Raw genomic sequence first — 21,420 nt, 5'->3', positions numbered from 1 at the left:
TGCAACATATCATAACATGGCAATTATTTTAAATGCTGTACATATAAAACTCATTTTAAAAACATTCATTGAAAGCATACGGATTATAAATAGGACAATAACATATGGGCATCTCCTTCAAGCTCGTCAGATCATGACTGTGGAGAATCAAGATGATTTCTGTCTTGTATACCAATCATAAATCCAATCACAAAACAGCAACACCATTGTTTCCAAGAAAAACAGTATTGAAAAGACAATCTGCAGAAATGAAAGGGGGAAAAAAATCCATGAGCTCAGATTTTTCAGTATAAAGATTACAAGGAGAGATAGATAAACACACTTATTTCTTGCAATGAGGTGTAGAAGAACTATTGGGCTGCTCAAAAGAGGACTTGACCGGTAGACAGTGCAACGAACGACGCTAGAGCCGAATCTCTAAACCAGCAAAGGGAGAGTCGTGACACACAAACGGGTCTCTTATGACAGCGGGGGAAACTATGGCAGAGACAACTAAAATAAGGGCGTTTTACATATAGCAAAACCTGAATGCTTTCATCAATACGACATGCTACATGCTACTTTTTTTTAAATAGACAGATGTAGGGAAATCTATTCTGGTTACTTTAGTTTTTTAAACTTTTTTAAAACTGAATCAGCCTCGAAATCCCTATAAGCATCAGGAAAATATCTGCCAATTAACACTGTTGCATTCTGGACTGCACTGTGTGTACAAGAGTGGACTGTTTGTATACTTAATTAATTGTACTTTATGCCTATTACATGTTTTATAATGTTTTTACATTGTAGTATATTGATAAATGGTTAGAACTGGCTTCGGGCTAGGTGCTCAAAATATATACTTAATAGTGTAATGCAATTACACTGATAAAACTGTATTTCAACATGACAAAATTATGATACAATTCAGTCAGTCTTATGATGCCAAATGTTTCTAATTCAAACACTAAAATGTTATTTACTGTAAATGTCACAATCTACAGAAACAAAATGTTTGTCATTTTTTTTATTTTGCTAACCCTTATGCTGCATTAGGGACATTTTTGGTCTTTTGCAGTTTAATTTCTTTGACCATTTTGGCTGTTTTAATGCAAATGGTATGAAATTTGGCAAAATTGTGACTTTTTGGATACATGTAAAAAATGGGATCCCATTTTGCAAAATATGTATAACACACACTGTGTAGATCAAATAGTAACACTCAGCACCATAAAGACCAAAAATGGCCCATTGAAACCCATTAAAACTGAGGCTGTCAGTAATACATGAAACATGATTTTTGCACAAACATCCTTTCATTTTGAAGCAAAAGCATTATATTTGCACCAGATGACGTCACTACATATTTATTCCCTATGGGTGGAAATGCACCTTATTTTAGGCAATAGGCAATGTTTAATAGGTGGCCATTTTTGGTCTCTAATGCGCTAAGTGGGATTTTTTGCAAAGTGGGACTGTGATAATCCAAATCTAAAGTTTTCTCTTTGCATTTAGTTTATTGAAAATAATTGAATTTTTGTGTTTTTTCCTCTTATACAAATCGATGGTTTCGCAAACAAAACTGGTAATTAAAGGGTTAAAATCCTGAAATTGAATACATTTTTGGTAGTTATGATGAGGACTGATGCTGGTTAAAAGATTTAACTTGGTAAAAGTGGAAAATAATAATAATATATAATATTTTAGGCAATGTTTAATATGTGGCCATTTTTGGTCCTTAATGCACTCAACGGTGTTAAAAATCTAATGCAGCACAAGGGTTAATAGTTAATTTAGCTCAAAATATGGGGAAACTGTAAACAAAGGAAATGTCAAGGAAGAGAGTTGTAACATTAAACTGAAGATATGATATGCACAATAGATAATCTTAGGATGAAATAAAAAACATCATATGAAACTGAAATGAAACTCGTTTGAGACTTATAAATATCAGAAAATGTGATAAACACATACAGAGTCACATCCTCATTAAGAAAAGTACCCTATGTACACTTCACATCAATGTTAGAAGAAACCCAGAAGTGACATTGGATTTTGATCACTTTCACGAGAAATACAAAGTATATTACACAAAAACAAAAAAAAACGGGACACAAGAGTTTGCTGGCAGACGCTGACCGCTAGCTACATTCTTCTACGAACCGTACGATTGAAATCAATTGTCAGTCTCAACAATTCATGGTGGGTGACAGCAATACTATCCTTCAGGGCCTTTTAAACTCACTTTCAAAACACTAAAAACCAGAGATTTCCTTCTAATCCCGCTTGAGCTCGTATCTCCCCCATGATGCCTGATTAATCGTGCAGCTGTCACACACTTTCAGTGTTTCAAAGACAGCTTGGAAGATACACAGCTTTGCCTGATGAGACATCTAACTTTTAGTGAACTACTTCTTAATGAAAAAAAATAAAAAACTCGCTTCCAGTCCACATACCGAGCTCAAATAACACAAACAAAACAAAAACCAACAATAATCAGATTATAAAAGCATAGAAAACACTCGACAAAATAATCACAGAAGCAGTTCAACTGCTAGCTGCCCCAGATGAGACGCACATGCAAGTCAATTCACGTGCAAATTCACACACACTCACTCTCTCACACACACACATTTCGAGATTTTAGTCCTGACCAAAATCATAAAACACATTCTTCTGCAAAAAAGAGAACGAGTAAAGCATGTCCTCTGATGTGATGTTATATAGCTGAGAGACAGAGGCATGCTGGGTTTCATTTCTCTCAGTAAGTGCTCTTTGTTCTTCAGTCTTTATAATACACACACATCCAGTCTCTGCTCTACTGTCTGCACATGCAGGAGATGGAGGACGCGTTTCAGTTCCTATGTACAATTGCTTATATACCGTAAATGTCTCCATGTGATCCGTTCCAGGTGTGTCTCAGAAAGGCTTGAGATGATACATCAACACTAATCAACCCACCAGACAATTTTCAGTTCCAAAGGGACACACACACACACCATCACAGACATCTACAGGGTGATAAGTCCAGGAATTGTAACACCACCGTGACAGGACGGTCCGAAATCATAACTCTACATCAAACGTGAAATACAGTGGTGTGAATAAGTGTGCCTAAAAAGAGGAATAAAAAATCATCTTTTGGATATTGATCTTAATGCCTTAATTGGAAAAATGAGGAAAACTCCAACCTTTAAGGACACCAATTTTCTTTGTGAATGAATAATGTATCATAAATAAATAAATGTTTTCCCTTAAAATACAGGGTGCATAAGTCATTGTTAAATTCCCATAGAGTCAGGCAGATTTTTATTTTTAAAAGCCAGTTATTTCATGGATCCAGGATAATATGCATCCCGATAAAGTTCCCTTGGCCTTTGGGATTAAAATATCCCCACATCATCACACACCTAGAGATTGGCATGGGGTACTTTCCATAAGATCATCTTTCAATGCAAATCAAACCAGCTATTAGGCTAACTGAAGTAAAACCATGCCAATCTGAAGGTGTGTGATGATGTGGGGATATTTTAATCCCAAAGGCCAAGGGAACTTTATCAGGATGCATATTATCCTGGATCCATGAAATAACTGGCTTTTAAAAATCAAAATCTGCCTGACTCTATGGGAATTTAACAATGACTTATGCACCCTGTATTTTAAGGGAAAACATTTATTTATTTATGATACATTATTCATTCACAAAGAAAATTGGTGTCCTTAAAGGTTGGAGTTTTCCTCATTTTTATAATTAAGGCATTAAGATCAATATCCAAAAGATGATTTTTTATTCCTCTTTTTAGGCAACTTTAGCATGGGGTGCCAACACTCATTCACACCACTGTATCTGGCAGAAGTTTGACATTCAGTGAGGATGGACGTTACTTTGGACTGGCTGAGGTTTGGAGGATGTCTGCCTCGTGTCTCTTCTTTCTCGAACCTCGACCTGAACCGCATTTGGCTGGTCTTTTTGACAGTCAGCAGATTGTATAATTGGAGCTGGTCAACTTTTTAAATGTATTGAAATCTTGTTGATTATGGATCTGGTTCTTCAGAGGTGTTTGAGGGGAAGGGGTTGCAAAGATGTGCTTCGATTGGTGTGGCGTTTGTTGAGAATTGTAGACGGCTTTGATTTGTGAAAAAATGAGGTTTTGTGTTTATTTTGGGACAAACCCCGACGTTTCTTCGGATGACAACACCGACTTATGCTCGTGGTTAATGTTTCTTTGCAGTGCTCATGTATGGGTTTGAGTCTCAGTATCGATGAGACTGATGAGAGTGCTGAGATGAGGACGAATATCCCATAGTGCTTTGCGACTGGGTGGAGCCTTGGACATTGCTCTGGTAACCGAGCCGAGAACTGGAGTGCTGCAATGAAAGAAAGTGAGAAGAAAGTTCAATTATTATAAAAAACTGAAACTGAACCGTAATATTATAGGTCTTGTTTATTTACGTGCATATTAGCGGTTATTCGACACACGTGAACTCACCATACCATATTATTGCCATACGCCAAGACATTTGGTAAAAGGTTCACAAAACATCTACTGTTGATTAAAAAAATGAAATGTAACACCAGGATTGTGAAGCTGAAAATACAGCTTGATTTCTGTCACTAAATAGATATATTTAATATCATGTAGGACACTTTTACTGAAAACAAGACATTATCAGGACACACAGATATCCCCCAATGCATTATTATTCATTATATTCAACATTAGATATAGTAGTTTAATGTAGTACTGACACTAAAACTCTGTAAACTTGAACTTTTTCACACATTAATTTTCATTTTGGGTCAATTATACATGACACATTTAGTCACTGCAATATAAGGTTACAACGATATATTGTTACGCCCCTATTGCATATTGTTATATGGTATAAAACCTCATAAATGTCCTAATTAACATTTTTGAGTTGACTACATATACAATTTGTTGAATTGTACCTTGTTATGGATATGTTAATTGTTTGAATCCCTCTTTGTTTGTATGTTTAACCTAACTTTGTAAGCGAGCTCTGTGTATTACTCTCTCTGTGTGTGTGTGTGTGTTGTGCTTTAATGTTTATTTGCTTCTATTTCCTTTCTTCGTTAAGCAGCCTTGGCTGTTGAAAAAGAAGCTATATAAATAAAATAAAAAATCTACTAATACTATGGTGCTATTCTATACTCAGAAAGCCCAAGATGATAAAGTGGCAAATAAAAGCCAGAACACAGAGCTAATTAATCATTTATTAATGCCGAAATGCACTCTGGGGGACAGCATAGTACTCGTGTCTCATAATAAGTCTTCTTTTGAACACATTTTCTTGTTATCTATATGTTACATGTTATCTATACAAAGTTTTATTAAGCTTTAGCAACTCAAAAATAATGAAGAAAATTACAGTTGGTTTGCTGTTGTAATAATTCAACTTGTTACAGTTTACAGTGTAAAGTTGGAGTGTTTTGATGGTATTTTGGGTGCTGGGTCATTTCGCTACACTCTTAGAAGAAATGGTTCTATTTAGAACCAGAAATGTTTCCATCCCCCGCTTCATTTATGGAACTCCAAAATGGTTCTATATATTTTTTTTTGGTAAAAGGTTCTATTGGCCAAGTTTGGAACCCCAGGGTTCTATATAGAACCTTTTTTTAAGAGTGTATGGAACCTTTTAGGGGTTCTAAATACGTAGCGCTGATAGAACCTTTTAAGGTTCTATATAGAACCTTTTCTTCTAAGAGTGTATACACCATACAATTTACAGAAAGAGAAAGCTGCAAACCATCAGAAGAGCAAAAACAAAAAGAATGATTAGAGATGAATGACATGTATAGCAGCATGCGGTTTATGATATATCATACAGCCAGATCTATAATAAAGACATTTCCAGCCCTATTGACATCATATCCGGGAGATAAGTCGGTAAATGCGAGTAAAATCACAGGCTTCGCTTATCCCGTGCGAATGCGTCACACGAAACCCAGATGTGTGGGGGGGGGGGTCATTTCAAATTGACACAAGATACTAATCCTATGTGAATAGGGCTAGAGTCTCTCACAGAGTGATTTATTCTATCTATCAGACAACACTGATCCAGACCCGCCTAATGCCTTGATCCAAGTCCAGATATTACTTCCACAATCTACATACAGTAATAATGTGAAATATTAGCATAATTCCTACCCAGAGTTGTTGTCAAGATGTTGAGGTTAAGATTTATGAATAAAGTTGTTGCTGGACAGAAATTAGCGTGTTTCAGAGAGACTGGGAATAGAGGAGCTCCAATAATGTACAGTATGTGACAAATAAATGTGTCTTAAATAAAGCCTGATAACTTATTATATTACACACAATAATCCAAATAATTTTAAACTTTTAAAATAGCATCATGTGACCGCTCTAAGAGAGCAAGACTCGTCAAACATCCTTTCTAAATCCACTTACTCCTTCCAGCATACATTATGAATGATTACTCAATGTCTTTAATAAAGATGTAAAAAGTACAGTATTTATATGTTATATTAGTTTAGTCCGTTTATTATGTTCACACCAGAATGGTGTCTGTTTAAGGATGATGCTGTTGTTATCTCTGGTTGGACACTAGGTTGTGCTAGAGCACATGTGCAGTGTGTCTGTGTGGACAGATCGAGGCTATTCTCTTTGTGAATGACCAAATATTATATTGAATAATAATATATTAAATATAAATTATGTTGTATATATATTCCATTCACTGTATATAGGCCTATATAAAATCCCTTTTTGTTAAATATCAGTTTAATGATCAATATTATAATGTTTCATATTTTTTTCATAATATTCTGCAATTGATATTACATTGCATTTGCTGTTCTTCTTATTGTTGTAATATTATACCACTTACAGCTATGCTGTTAAATGATTGTACCATTCAGTCACTATTTTACTTATTTTCTATTGTCTAATACTGAATTGACATTTCTTATTCCATTAATATTATAGTATTAATATAGTATTTATTATACACAAACTATATGCTATTATCAATAATGTATGTGAATTATACTATTCATTACTATTTTATTTGCTGCACACTGTTATACTACTCACTTTATCTTATATTTACCATATTTGCATTGCACTGTAGTTGTACCATATCATATGTATTACCATAACGGATCCATCAGTTATCTTTGTTACTTCTCAAATCGGGTCAATCACAGAAAATGCTTTTTCCACAATAAGAAAACTTTGTCAAATTGAATGTGAAAATAAATTGTATCTCAGTATTGGGGTCTTCACAATTCTTATCCAAGAATAAAAAGCCAGATACATGACAAGCCTGAGCTTTGACAATTCGTTATTGAAAAATATATATATATATATATTTTAATTAAGTCTAACTATCGAGATTTTAAATAACTTAGAGATGGAACGTTTTGTACACCACGTACAAACCACTGAAATCAGTTGATACATTATTTTTTTTTGTCAGTTCTCTATTTACTTGCATTTGATGTGTGCAGTCTTACAAAATGGCGGATGTGTTGACATATCGCAGCAGTACGGAGGCGTATTGCATTCACTTGAAGAAAAAAAATCTACTCTGTTTTTCTGAATTAACAAGTTAATTTTTCATGAAAAAATTTTTTTTGCTCTGTTTTTCTCAATTAATGAGTTCATTTTTCATGAGAAAAAAAAAATTTTGCTCTGTTTTTCTGAATTAACGAGTTAATTTTTCATGAGAATTTTTTTTTTGCTCTGTTTTTCTGAATTAATTAGTTAATTTTTCATGAGAAAAAATTTCTTTGCTCTGTTTTTCTGAATTAATGAGTTAATTTTTCATGAGAAATTTTTTTTGCTCTGTTTTTCTCAATTAATGAGTTCATTTTTCATGAGAAAAAAAAATTTGCTCTGTTTTTCTGAATTAACGAGTTAATTTTTCATGAGAATTTTCTTTTTGCTCTGTTTTTCTTAATTAATAAGTTAATTTTTCATGAGAAAAAAAATTTTGCTCTGTTTTTCTGAATTAACGAGTTAATTTTTCATGAGAAATTTTTTTTTGCTCTGTTTTTCTCAATTAATGAGTTCATTTTTCATGAGAAAAAAAAATTTTGCTCTGTTTTTCTGAATTAACGAGTTAATTTTTCATGAGAAATTTTTTTTGCTCTGTTTTTCTTAATTAATTAGTTAATTTTTCATGAGAAAAAATTTTTTTGCTCTGTTTTTCTGAATTAATGAGTTAATTTTTAATGGAATTTTTTTTTTTGCTCTGTTTTTCTGAATTAATGAGTTAATTCAGAAAAAACAGCAAAAATAAATTTTCTCATGAAAAATTAACTCGTTAATTCAGAAAAACAGAGCAAATTTTTTTTCTCATGAAAAATTAACTCGTTAATTTGGAAAAACAGAGTAGATTTTTTTTTCTTCAAGTGAATGCAATACGCCTCCGTACAGCAGCGCTCCAAAGCGGCCAATAGGGCGTCGATGTATTTATTATGTTTATGGCCTCATACGTCTGCACATACGGTCACCTTGTAATCCATTTGCTAATTCTGGATCATTTAAAAGCAAATACTGCGGTGCAAAAATCCCAAATACGACATTTCCGGAACAGGATCTGGTAGGATCCGACTGAAATTAAACACTGATCTGGTCTGAATAATATTTCCATCTGTGGTCTGGCTATTCCGATCTCTGATCATACGCTTATTACTGTTGATTTTACAAAAGTAATGTTGAGGCTATCCTATAAGCCTGGTATAGATGGCATGGTGTTCTCAACACGTAGCGGAAAAATCCAAAGGTCCAAACATTTGCTCTCTTTGGGTGGTGTTCCCGTTTATTATAGATAGAGGTACAAAAAGGGAATAATTTACATTAAAATGATAGGCTACTTCACCCAGTTGTAAATATTAAAGTGCTGTTGGTAAATGAGTGCTCACGGCTACGGTAAGAACTGTGTGTCCCACACCATACCTAACTGATTACCACACCTGTAAATATACTTAATTCCCAGCGATGTCATGCCCAGTGAAACACTCCCACCAAGTGGCTAGACTAGGTAATAGCAATACTAACCTATCTATAAAAGGTGAAGGTATAAATGGCTCCTACAAGTAACTTTAGCCAGACAGTTTAAGAACTGGACTGCAGATTGTATCTCGATCCCACAAGCGGGTTGTGAATGTAAAGATCGGGACGTTGTTAAAGAGTCTCTGATGTGTGTGTTGATTACATTGTTCCTGAAAGTCTGTAAAGGTATATATCCAAACATCAACCCATGGATATATAAATCACTCAAGGGACTGTAAAAAAAATGACAGCATGTATTTTAGGAAGGAGATGAATTGATTAAAAAAGAAAGTGAATTTGGAAGTAACTAAAGCAATGCTGCACTACACAGAAAAGATGGGATGACATGAAAACCATTGTTGGCACAAAGCCTAAAAGAGATTCTAAGGTGTCATTGAAAGAGTACAGAGACGAATGATTATTAGCTTGCGTAAGAGATTTTATGAATTTTATGTGAAGATTGATGCACTTGATTTTAGGAATATTATTTGTGAGCAGAAAAGGAGTTTATCTGGCAATAGACCGGCAATAATTCATATGTTTATCATTCTAAAGTGAGCAAAAACCCGAGTCCTGATCATAGCGAGGATCGGCTGCTCAATTCCTCGGCCTAGCAATTGGGATCTTTTTATTTGATCATATCTTTCAACTGATCCTCATTCAAACAGAAGCTGCAGAGAAACCTCCAGTCATTCCAGTGGCTGAAAACAATCACCCAGTAGTGTAAATGATCCTTTAGTATGAAGTCTTTTTTTTTTTTTACTAGAATGCTTCTTATAAAGGTAGAAGATTCCTCCGATCCTCTTCAGTTTGCATATAGGGCCAAGCGAGGGTTTTAGTACCGTAAAACAAAAACAACTGCTGTATTTTACTGTAATTTTCACAGGATTTCTTTTTTTTTTTACACTGTAGAGGATGCTAAGGCCATTTCGTTTAATTCGGCACTTAATCATTTGGAAGGAACCAAGACCCATGCTAGATTTTATTTGTTGATTTCTCATCTGCTTAATAAGATACGACCTCATATTGAGCTTTGGTCTTGATTTTAGCATTGTTGGTTGGATCTTTCCTTGGTCAACTGACCTTTCTCCACTCCTGTATATTTGCCAGGCATGATAAAAGACTTCTCTTAAAATTAGCAGACGATTCAGCTATTGTTCGCCTCCTCTGTGCCAACGAAAATGACCCTGTCTGAAAATGATGCTGTAGATGATTTTGTCTAGTGGTGTGATCCCTGTGTTTAAAATGCGTATTGATTTCAGGCGTAATCAAATCGCTTTAAAGAGAACAACTATCAAAGTGCAGGGTGTTGAGGGTGAGGAAAGTATTTGTGATTGATAAGACGTTGAATTTTAATTTCAATGTGGAGAAGATGGTTTGTAAAAAAGGCCAGCAGTGCCTGTTCTATCTGTGGAGACTGTCCAAGTTAACGTTTGTTTTAACATTGGCAATTTTATTATGGTATGGCAGTCTAAGGGCCCAATTTTAAAGGGGTTATATAATGGTACATGCACTTTTTCAAGTTGATTGTACTGAAATGTGTGTGGCGTTGCCTGTACACAACCATCATTTAATGATAAAAATCTATCCAGTGTTTTTGTTTTAATCTCTTGTCTTTATATGTTTTCCCTTGCCTCAAATCGAGCCGTTCTTGACGTCCCTTGATCGGACGCCCCTCCCACGACTGTTGATTGACAGCAGCGTTTCCACAGAGACGCGAGCTGTCATCATAGTCCGCCATTGTTGATATACGCTGGAGCAGAATGGCGTCTAAGCGATTGCGGTGTTCTGTTCTCGGATGTAATAACGAACACAGAAATCATGTTGATGTTCCTAAATCCGAACCGCTGAAGACGCAGTGGCTAAGTTTTGTTTCTGAAAGGAATATTTCCCACGAACAACGTCAATACTTTCATGTTTGCGCGATTAACGTCATCTTGTTCTGGTGCGACTCCGGTTCAAACTGATACGGTTGCACTCGGGGTGTAAGGATTCACTCGTTTTCTCGATGCATCGATTCTAAATCCTGACGATGCAGATGCATCGATCCTGAAACATGTATTTTGAATCGTGAATCGTTTATTTACGTGAATAATCGATTTAAAAGGCAAAGAATTGAATTAATCGCGATTTTATAGCGATTCAGTGGTTTAAAATATATAAACACAACCTTAAAGTGTTCCTGGTACAAGCTGCCTCACGCATTGGCCGTCATAAGACATCCGCATTTGATTGGTTTCACGCGCTCACACACCCCTGATATCATCACGAAAACGTCAATCTTTTATCATGAAAACGTCTCCATTAATTTGTGCATCTAGTCAATTAATGCAATACTTTAAAAGCCTTTTTCAAAATATTGGCTACTTAGGTAGGTTTCTACAAATGCTAATTTGTAGGCCATTGATTTTTTTATAATAATATATTCATTAAAATCATTAAAATTAAAAACAAACATTGTAAGTGTAGAAAATGTTTTGTCTTTTATTTTGTAATTTACGTGCGCTTCCAGGTGTGACGGTCACATGGGTATTGGTGGGTATATACCTGATAGTGTTTCCTGTTTGGGGGTGTGGAGAGGGGGTGAGTAGCGGGGAGTGCTCACTTTCTGTTGACCGTTAGCATGTATGTTCTTCATTGTTTCTGCGTGTATGTCAATAAAAGCTACTGAATATTCAATGCAAGAAAACGCGTCACGGATATTTCCTGCTGCCTAGCCTCTCAGCGGCTATAGGTTGCCGCTACATTTAAGTCAACAGAAAACTACACAACGAAGGGATTATGGACGCAACTTGGAAACGGCTGTTCCTGCATACAGCATAGTGGCGGACGTGCACTGCAGAGTTTGGATTGACGGACACGACGCACATACAGACGGCAAATGAGGTACGTTCGCGGTTTCAATGGATTGTGCTGTATCGCCGTAGTGGAAGTTGTGGAAGACGCTGTTGTTGTCATTGGATTGGCGTTGAGTTGAACGCGCTCTGTGTTGCTCTGGTACTTATGGGCTCTCGTGTGATTTACTGCCTGGTTACGTTCATTCATTGTTTGGCTCTGTGAGCGTGCGGTTTGGAACGGAGCTCGCATTGTCCGTTGCGTTGGAGAATGATGAATTCAGAGGATACGGATAACGCTGTTGTTGATGGCAGCAAACGAGAGCATAAACCCACGACAAAGGCGTTGGTGGCTAAGATTGAAGCCTTGCAAAGGGATCGCAAGAGTAAAGTAAACAAAGTGAAGAATTTGATCGGATCAATGAAAGAGCTGATGAAATGCGATGATAATGCGTCTCAAGTGTGTTCTATGTTGAAAACGATACAGGTGCTTATGGATGATGCAATTGCGCTACATAAAGGAGTATTGCCTCTGCTACCTAACGAGGAACGAAGTAAACAAAATGAATGGTTTGACTCCATTTTGGAACATTATAATGGTTTTGTGGATGACGTTCAACGATGGACAAACGAAGCTTGCACCGCTTCTTCTATTATCCGTGGGCCTGTGGTTGGGGAAGCCATTGTTACATCTCAAGGAGTTTGTGCATCTGACATTACATCCTCTATTGACATGTTGTCTACAGCACACAATACTCGGCCCTTCAATGTACATCACCTACAAGCTGGAATGTATTCCGGGAACCTTGAAAATGAAATTCAACCAACGGACAGTGCTTCAAATATAAGCAGTAAAAGATCTTCTGGAGCTACATCTCATGGGTCTCGATCCTGCCGATCTTCTATGCGTCTCAAGGCTGAGGCAGAATTGGCTGCTTTATTGGCTTCTCAAAAGATGCTGCAATTGAAACATGATTTAGAGGAACGAGGGGAACAGTTGAGAAAAAGGAAGGAAAAACTGGATTTGGAAATCAAATTAGCTGAGTCAATGGCAAGAGTAAAAGTGTATCAAGACGTTCAATCCGTATCCTATTCATCTGTGGATAGGAATGTGCTGAAACCCCTACATTCGGTAGCAGAACCATTTGTTCCTTCTGCTAGTGTCCCAGCAGCATCAGAGTCCATACCGGTAGCACGTACATCACATATCAATGGTACACAAAGGATCCCAAATTATTCTCCACCTCGTTTAGGACAACAACAATCAACAAGACCTAAAATGAAACCTTCACAAGCTACATTGCCTGATTTGTCATCATTGGATATTCAGAATCGCGATGGTCATGGGTCAAGAAGACCAAGTTCCCAAATTGACACAGGCCATTCAAGCATGCTTCAGCTTATGGGTAAGCAAAATGAAATAGCTGCCCTATTGGTTAAACAGCATAACTTGTCTTCCCTTCCACCTAGAGAAATACAGTACTTTGATGGAGATCCTTTGCGCTTTCATGAGTTTATGCGTACATTTGAGGAAGTGGTGGAAAAAAGGGCAGACAACCCAGGAGATTGTCTGCACTTCTTGGAGCAATATACACGAGGACAGTCGAGAGAACTTGTTAGAAGTTGCCAGCTCATGACCCCGTCACAAGGTTACTTGAAGGCTAAGGCTTTGCTTAAAGAGAACTTCGGCAATGAGGTAAAAATAGCTTCGTCATACATGGAAAAGGCTCTTTTATGGAAGGCTATAAAATCTGAAGATGCTAAGTCTCTGCAAGAGTATGGTCTTTTCCTAAGGAGTTGTTGCAACGCTATGCAAGATATTCACTATATGAATGAGCTGAATCTCACCACTAACATGCAAATCATCCTCTCAAAGCTTCCTTACAAACTCAAAGACAGATGGAGAGTCGTTGCATACGAGTTAAAGGAGCGACGCCACAATCAAACCACCTTTTCTGATGTTGTTGATTTCATCGAGAAACAAGTAAAAATTCTATCTGATCCTGTGTTTGGTAATATTCAGGATGTGTCACCTGTTGGAGGTAGGAAGATGAATTTTAAAGCGGGTCAGCCGAAAACTAGAAGCAGCTTTGCAACTACTGTCACTGCTATACCTGAAATGAAAGAACACCATAAGATATCAACTAACAGAACCTGCCTCTTTTGTAATGGTAAACACATGCTGGATGTCTGTAATAAACTGATCAGAAAAAGTCACAAAGAAAAGATGAATTTTCTGATGACGAGAGGAGTTTGCTTTGGCTGCTTGCATACAGGTCACCTTAGTAGGGACTGCAAAATGAGAAGTGTCTGTAACGTATGTGGTCTTAAACACCCAAGTCTTCTTCACATTTACCCTCATGAGAAGGTAGAAACATTGGACAAGAAGAAAGCTGAATTTAAGTCCGCAGTAGCTAGTGCTATGGTCTCTCTCCAAACTAGTGGTCTTACTGGGGCTGGTAACGACAGCTGTGCATTACCTATCGTCCCAGTTTGTGTCAAATCAAGAAAGAGTCACAATGTGGTGATGACGTATGCTTTTCTCGATTCAGGAAGTTCTGCTTCTTTCTGTACCGAAAGTTTGATGAACAAGCTCAACCTCTCTGGAAAGAGAGTTAATATCCTTCTCAGAACTATGAGCCAAGATAAATCAGTCGGTAGCTACGTTCTAAAAGACCTGGAGATTTCTGGATTGAGACAAGAAGATTACTGTGCATTGCCGGAAGTGTATACACAAGAGAGCATGCCCGTGACCATGGAAAACATCGCCTCACAAAAGGATCTTGAACGTTGGCCTTATCTGAGTCATATTTGTCTACCTACGATTAATGCTGGTATAGAGCTTTTGATTGGAGCTAATGTTCCAGAAGCATTGGAGCCTTGGGAGGTCATACGTAGTCAAAATAATGGCCCATATGCCGTAAGGACCCTGTTCGGATGGACCGTTAACGGACCACTCAAAGGAGTTGGCATGAATGGAGATGATGCTGCTAACCAAATTTCTGTGACTGCGAATAGGATTGCAATGATGAAGTTGGAAGAGTTGTGGAAGCAGCAATTTAAGGCCGATTTTCCAGAGACTGCTCAGGAAGAGATGGTGGGAACATCTAAAGAAGATCAGCAGTTTATGAATTTTGTGTCCAATTCAGCAAAGCTAATTAATGATCATTATTATATTGGTCTTCCATTCAGAAATGCCGAAGTAGTCATGCCTATGAACAGGAGAATTGCAGAACAACGTGCTCTAACTCTACATAAGAAGTTCAAAGTGAATTCTTCCTTTCATGCAGATTACACCACTTTTATGGAGGATGTGATTCATAAAGGTTATGCCGAAAGGGTACCTGCGGCTGAACTGGAGAGACGCGACGGACGTCTGTGGTATTTACCCCATCACGGTGTCTATCATCTCACAAAACACAAGATCAGGGTTGTGTTTGATTGTGGAGCTTCTTTTCAGGGCACATCACTGAATAGCAAGCTTCTACAAGGTCCAGACTTAACCAGTTCGCTGGTGAGTGTACTAGTACGATTTAGATTGGAACCCATTGCCCTAATGGCTGACATTGAGGCCATGTTTCATCAAATCAGAGTTCACCCAGAAGACTGTGACTTCTTGAGATTTCTGTGGTGGCCAGAAGGTGATTTAAATAGCAGTCTGGAGGAATACAGAATGGTGGTTCATCTATTTGGGGCTACATCATCACCTAGTTGCTCAAGTTTTGCATTGAGGAAATGTGCAATGGATCAAAAGGATCTATTCAACCCTAAGACAACGGAAGTTGTTCTCAATAACTTCTACGTGGACGACTGCCTTGTTTCCGTATCTTCTGAATCAGAGGCTGTGCAACTGTACAAGAATCTTACAAGTATGTGTGCTAAAGGTGGATTTTGTTTAACAAAATGGACGAGCAACAGCCGTGCTGTGTTGAGTGTAATACCTGAGAATGACAGGGAGAAAAAGGTAAAGGATTTGGATTTCGATCGTGACATCTTGCCAGTGGAACGAGCATTGGGAGTACAATGGTGTGCTGAATCGGATGCCTTTCAGTTCAAAGTGGTAGTCAAGGATAGACCTCTTACCAGGAGAGGAATTCTCTCAGTGGTTAGTTCCATCTACGATCCTCTGGGGTTCTTGTCACCTGTGATTCTGTCTGCCAAGAGGATACTGCAGGATCTATGTAGGGAGGGAATTGGATGGGACAATGATATTCCATCAGTGTATGTTCAACGTTGGATGAACTGGCTGGATGATCTGCGTTGCTTGGAGGGTTTTGAGGTCAGAAGATGTTTGAAGCCTGATGGGTTTGGAGATGTAACTACTGCTCAAATGCATCATTTTTCAGACGCAAGCGAACAAGGATATGGAGTGGTATCCTATTTGCTGCTCCATAATGACCAACAACAGGCATGTTCTACCCTCTTAGTGAGCAAGGCAAGAATTACACCATTAAGATCTGTTACAATCCCTCGCCTGGAACTTACAGCTGCCACTCTTGCAAGCCGTATTGACAAAATCTGGATGAAGGAACTCAAGATGCCCTTTCAAAACTCAGTTTTTTGGACTGACAGTACTTCAGTACTCAAATACCTTCGAAATAGCACCACTAGATTTAAGTGCTTTGTGGCTAATCGAGTGTCCGAAATCCTGAAGGTTTCCGATGTAGAACAATGGAGGTACGTGAATTCATCAAGCAATCCGGCAGACCTGGTGTCTAGAGGAGTGAAGGTGGATTCACTTTTGAAGAACGAGACGTGGATTTCTGGTCCTGCATTTCTCACTCGATCACCTAACGAGTGGCCAATGGACCTTACCTGTAGGGATGTAATATTGCCTCGTGACCCTGAGATTAAAAGGAGTGCTTTGGTAAACATGATAAAAGTCAATGAAAATTCTGACTCCATATCGGATCTCTTTGATTACTTTTCATCTTGGATTCGACTAAAGAAAGCCGTAGCATGGATCCTTCGCCTGAAACGAATTTTGATGGACCGTAGCAAGGAAAGGAAACGACTGCAGACTGTTCTCGTCTCCTCTAGTACAGATCCATACGTACAAGAGATGATCGTTAATCAGGAGATGCAGAAGTTTAAATCTACATCGTGTGAGGACTTACTTTCGTTGGAAGAATTGGAAAGGGCCGAAATGGAAATCATCCGACTTTCTCAAAGAAAGAGGTTCCCGGAGGAACTAAATAGTCTACGCAAACATGGAGTAGTCAAACAAAATAGTCCTCTTTATAGTCTTAATCCAATACTTCAGCATGATATTATCAAGGTTGGTGGACGTCTTGCTAACACATTGATCCCTGAACACTCTAAGCACCCAATTATATTGGCCAAAGATCTACACATTTCTAATCTAATTCTGCGACAAATTCACGAAGAAGTGGGACATAGTGGACGGAATTTCATGTTGGCGGCTCTTCGACAGCGATATTGGATCCCTGGAGCCAGCGTAGCCATAAGAACATTTCTGTCAAAATGTGTGGTGTGTAAAAGGTTTAACGCAATTGCAGGTCATCAACAGATGGCTGATTTACCTCACGATCGAGTCTCACCAGACAAACCCCCCTTTACTCATGTTGGACTGGATTGCTTCGGTCCATTTGAAGTAAAGAGAGGAAGAACCACACTAAAACGTTATGGAGTCATTTTCACTTGCTTGAACATTAGAGCCGTTCACATTGAGATGGTTGCTTCACTGGACACCGACTCATTCATTCACGCACTTAGACGTTTTATCGCTCGACGAGGACAAGTGACAGAAATACGTTCAGATAATGGAACGAACTTTGTCGGGGCTGATCGTGAATTAAAAGAAGCGATACAAAATTGGAACCAGAGTCAGATAAACGACGTTCTTCTACAAAAGAAGATTAAATGGACTTTCAATCCTCCTACCGGTTCACACCACGGGGGGATCTGGGAAAGGCTCATCAGATCTACAAAGAAGATACTGAACTCCATTCTGCGAGGGCAGAGTTTGAATGAAGAAGGTCTTCATACTCTCTTGTGCGAAGTAGAGTCTATACTTAACAACCGACCCATAACCAGATCATCTTTGGACCCTGATGACATGGAAGCTTTAACACCTAATCATCTTCTCCTTCTAAAAACAAAGTTTACATTACCACCTGGATTGTTTGAGAAGGAAGATTTGTATGCCCGTCGAAGATGGCGTCAAATTCAGTTTTTAGCCAACCTGTTTTGGAAAAGATGGATTAGTGAATATCTACCTTTACTGCAAGAACGCCAAAAGTGGATGGTAAAGACGCGGAACTATCAGTTGGGAGATGTTGTTCTGTTAATGGATGAAAATGCACCAAGAAGTTCCTGGATCATGGGTAAAATTATTCACGCAATAACGGACAAAAAGGGATTGACAAGGCAAGTTAAGATCAAGACTAGGAGTACCTGCTTAACCAGGCCGATTACCAAAATTTGTCGTCTTCTGGAAGCTGAGGAATTTAAAGATTAACTATGACTGACATTTGAGAGCTCTCAACTGACTTTTGACATGACCTTTTGACTTGGACTTGACTGATTTACGGACTTTACTGACTTAGACTTGAACTTTGTATGAACTTTACTCCGTTACAATGATGAACACTTGAGTGCCTTGGACACTTTCGCACACATGTATTGTTTCACATTTCTTAAGCCTTTGTGAGAAAAAAAAAAAAAAAAGGAGAAAATCATGTATAACAATTATATGTGTTAATATTGTTCATGTTTTGATTATATTTGTGATTATTGCATTAGTATTGTGTAATAATCAGGGGCTGGAATGTAAGTGTAGAAAATGTTTTGTCTTTTATTTTGTAATTTACGTGCGCTTCCAGGTGTGACGGTCACATGGGTATTGGTGGGTATATACCTGATAGTGTTTCCTGTTTGGGGGTGTGGAGAGGGGGTGAGTAGCGGGGAGTGCTCACTTTCTGTTGACCGTTAGCATGTATGTTCTTCATTGTTTCTGCGTGTATGTCAATAAAAGCTACTGAATATTCAATGCAAGAAAACGCGTCACGGATATTTCCTGCTGCCTAGCCTCTCAGCGGCTATAGGTTGCCGCTACAAACATGAACAATGGACAAAATCCCCACTATCTGACCCCCGAAGGCCACTGTGTAGGCTAATTCAAACCCAGACAAAGACCCATTGGGTGAAGCATTGAAATAATGCATATAAAAAATTAAGAATCGAATCGAATTTGGATGTGAATCGCATCGAATTGAATCGTTCTGAATTCGCACAAATCGTTCTTGAATCGAATCGAAAACCTATGAATCGTGAATCGAATCGATTCGCTGTCCACCCAAAGATTCACAGCCCTAGGTTGCACAGATGTGTCCTCAAAGACTCCCGCTGCCATTCTCTCTCCAAAATATACCCTCAAATATAGACAGTTGGTAAACATGGTGACGTTTTTCTGTGGGCGGAGCTTAGGTGGAGGCAGAAAGATCGCTCTGGCCGCTTCACTAACGCTAGTTAGCAAGGATTGTTAGCTTGTTTTTTAACAATGACTGGAGAAAATCCGATATTATCTTAATGTGTAAGGTCACTCAGTGTCCAGGACCGCGATTGTTATTTCCAAAAGTTATTTTTAACGGACGGAACCAGATTGGCCGACCCGTAGCCGCCTACACGCTCACTCGATGCATGGACTACCTGACAGGATTAGCGTACGTTACCTCGGTTGAGTGGCCTGACTTCTACGATCGTAAATAGTAACTGAGGGCATATACATTTTTAAATGCCTATGGTCCTGTACAAGACTTGTGTGTACGATCCGCAGTTCAGCGCCGAGACCACGACAATGTAAAGAGTGACATTACGGTGCGATTTTAATGATGTGAATATTTTCTAGAAATAAAAGTTCCAGATACAGCATATTCATTTTTCATCAATTCTTGCACCAAACACCACAACAAGATGACATTTAATAATAGTAACAATCATTTAAGCTCTTTATTATGTAGCCGAATCTGTGCTGGTTTGTATTGGCCGCCTCCAGTTTACACTTTGTTTTGCCTCCAGCTAGCGCCGTGACGTAACTGTGACGTCAGCGCAAAAGGGGTCTATACCCACTGCACGTGTGTTGTGTCGAAACGCCCGCAGAACAGAGGGGCGGAGTTAGCGAAGCTCATTATCATTTAAAGACATATGCACTGAAACGGAGCTGTTTTTGACCAGGTAAAATCAGTGTTTTCTTTCGAGTTGTACCCACCAATATGGCCTACATTACAAACACGCTCTTTAAATAAATTAAAAAAACACTGCGCCATTGATTGACTTTAGAGCAGGTTTCAGTTGGTTGATGGCTCAGTCTATTTCAGTGCCTTAAAAATAACAATGCGCCAGAACACACACCTCGTTTTCAGACCAGCAGCCCATGGGCACACATACATTTGCTATTTAAAGACCGTTTTGCAAGATGTAAACAACACTGGTCCAGTTTGTAACTGTTTTCTTTATTTCACATGTAAAGAAAAACATCTTAAAGATGTTTGTTTAACTTTTTGATTCAGTTTTACATGTTCTGTTGGTTGTATTTTATCCCAGCTTTTATGTAGTGTTAAAAAACTGAAACAGGAAGTGCTTCTGGACCAGTGTTGTTTACATCTTGCAACAACGTGGCGCAGGACGTGAAAATGATGACCTCTGCTTCCTCTGACGTTTCTTCCTCTTACCTGGTAGTCTGTTTGAAGAACGCCGGTTCCTGAGGTGCGAGGTTTTTTGTTGGGTGGCCCCTGGTCCTGGCCGTGCTGCAGGGAGGGGCCCGTGTTGGCCCCCGCAGTGCCTGATGTGCCGTTGGTCTGCGCTGAGCTCTGCTGGGTCGGAGCCTGCTGCGTCTGCGTCTGCGCTGCCGTCTGCTGGTGCTGCTGCGTCTGGTTCTAGAGGACATGAAGGATATCTCTGAGTTTTCTTTTAGTTATTCTTTTCAGGATCTTATTATTTCATATTAACACACACCAAAACTTTTCAATGACCACATTAAACAAGACGAGCACAGTTTTATTTCAGGGTGGACCATAAAATAATAAATGAATAAATAAATAAATTGCCCTTTCCTATTAGTTACTGTCAAGTTGTGCAACCATTGATTGTCCTGTGTCAGAGTACATGGAGAGAGAAATGGATGGTTAATTTAGAAATTAATTTAGCATTTATATATAACCTTAAAAAAGGTAATACAGAAATGGATAACGGAGAGGTCATTAGGAAGAAAACATAACTAAAAAGAGAACCCTCCCATTTTATCTAGATTAGGACATGGAGATAATATTAGTAACAATCGAAATAGAATAAATTACAACATTGCAACATATACAACTGTGTAAATCATAACATTTTTCATGTTTGCTGTGGACATTGTTTTTAAGTTACAAAAAAAAAACATTTTATATAGACCCATATTTATATATATATATATATATAACTATTACATATATTTCTTTATTTGTGGAAAACACTATACTAAGATTACAGAATCAAGAAGTTTCTATAAGGTATAATTTTTAATCAAGATTTTTATTTTTATTTTCAAATGGATTGATTTT

General features: G+C 38.1%; 1 protein-coding gene across 4 annotated transcripts in view; it reads right to left on the bottom strand.

Moving 5' to 3' along the window:
* Positions 1–3,740: 3,740 nt before the first annotated feature.
* Positions 3,741–21,420, bottom strand: part of cdk19 (cyclin dependent kinase 19) — a 64,839-nt gene continuing 47,159 nt past the window's right edge. For 3 of the 4 annotated variants that reach the window (XM_089118288.1, XM_039666256.2, XM_039666258.2), the window contains exons 12-13: positions 20,551–20,754; positions 3,741–4,347 (exon numbers count right to left, since the gene is read on the bottom strand). In XM_089118288.1, the coding sequence (XP_088974414.1) occupies positions 4,234–4,347; positions 20,551–20,754 (318 nt within the window). In that variant the 3' untranslated portion in view covers positions 3,741–4,233. The remainder of the gene's footprint in view (positions 4,348–20,550; positions 20,755–21,420) is intronic. The other variant, XM_039666257.2, reaches the window with a different exon arrangement.

The sequence above is a fragment of the Pimephales promelas genome, chromosome 13 (genome assembly GCF_988280905.1).
Source record: "Pimephales promelas chromosome 13, fPimPro1.hap1.1, whole genome shotgun sequence".
NCBI lineage: Eukaryota > Metazoa > Chordata > Actinopteri > Cypriniformes > Leuciscidae > Pimephales > Pimephales promelas.
This window is presented reverse-complemented; position numbering and strand designations above follow the sequence as displayed.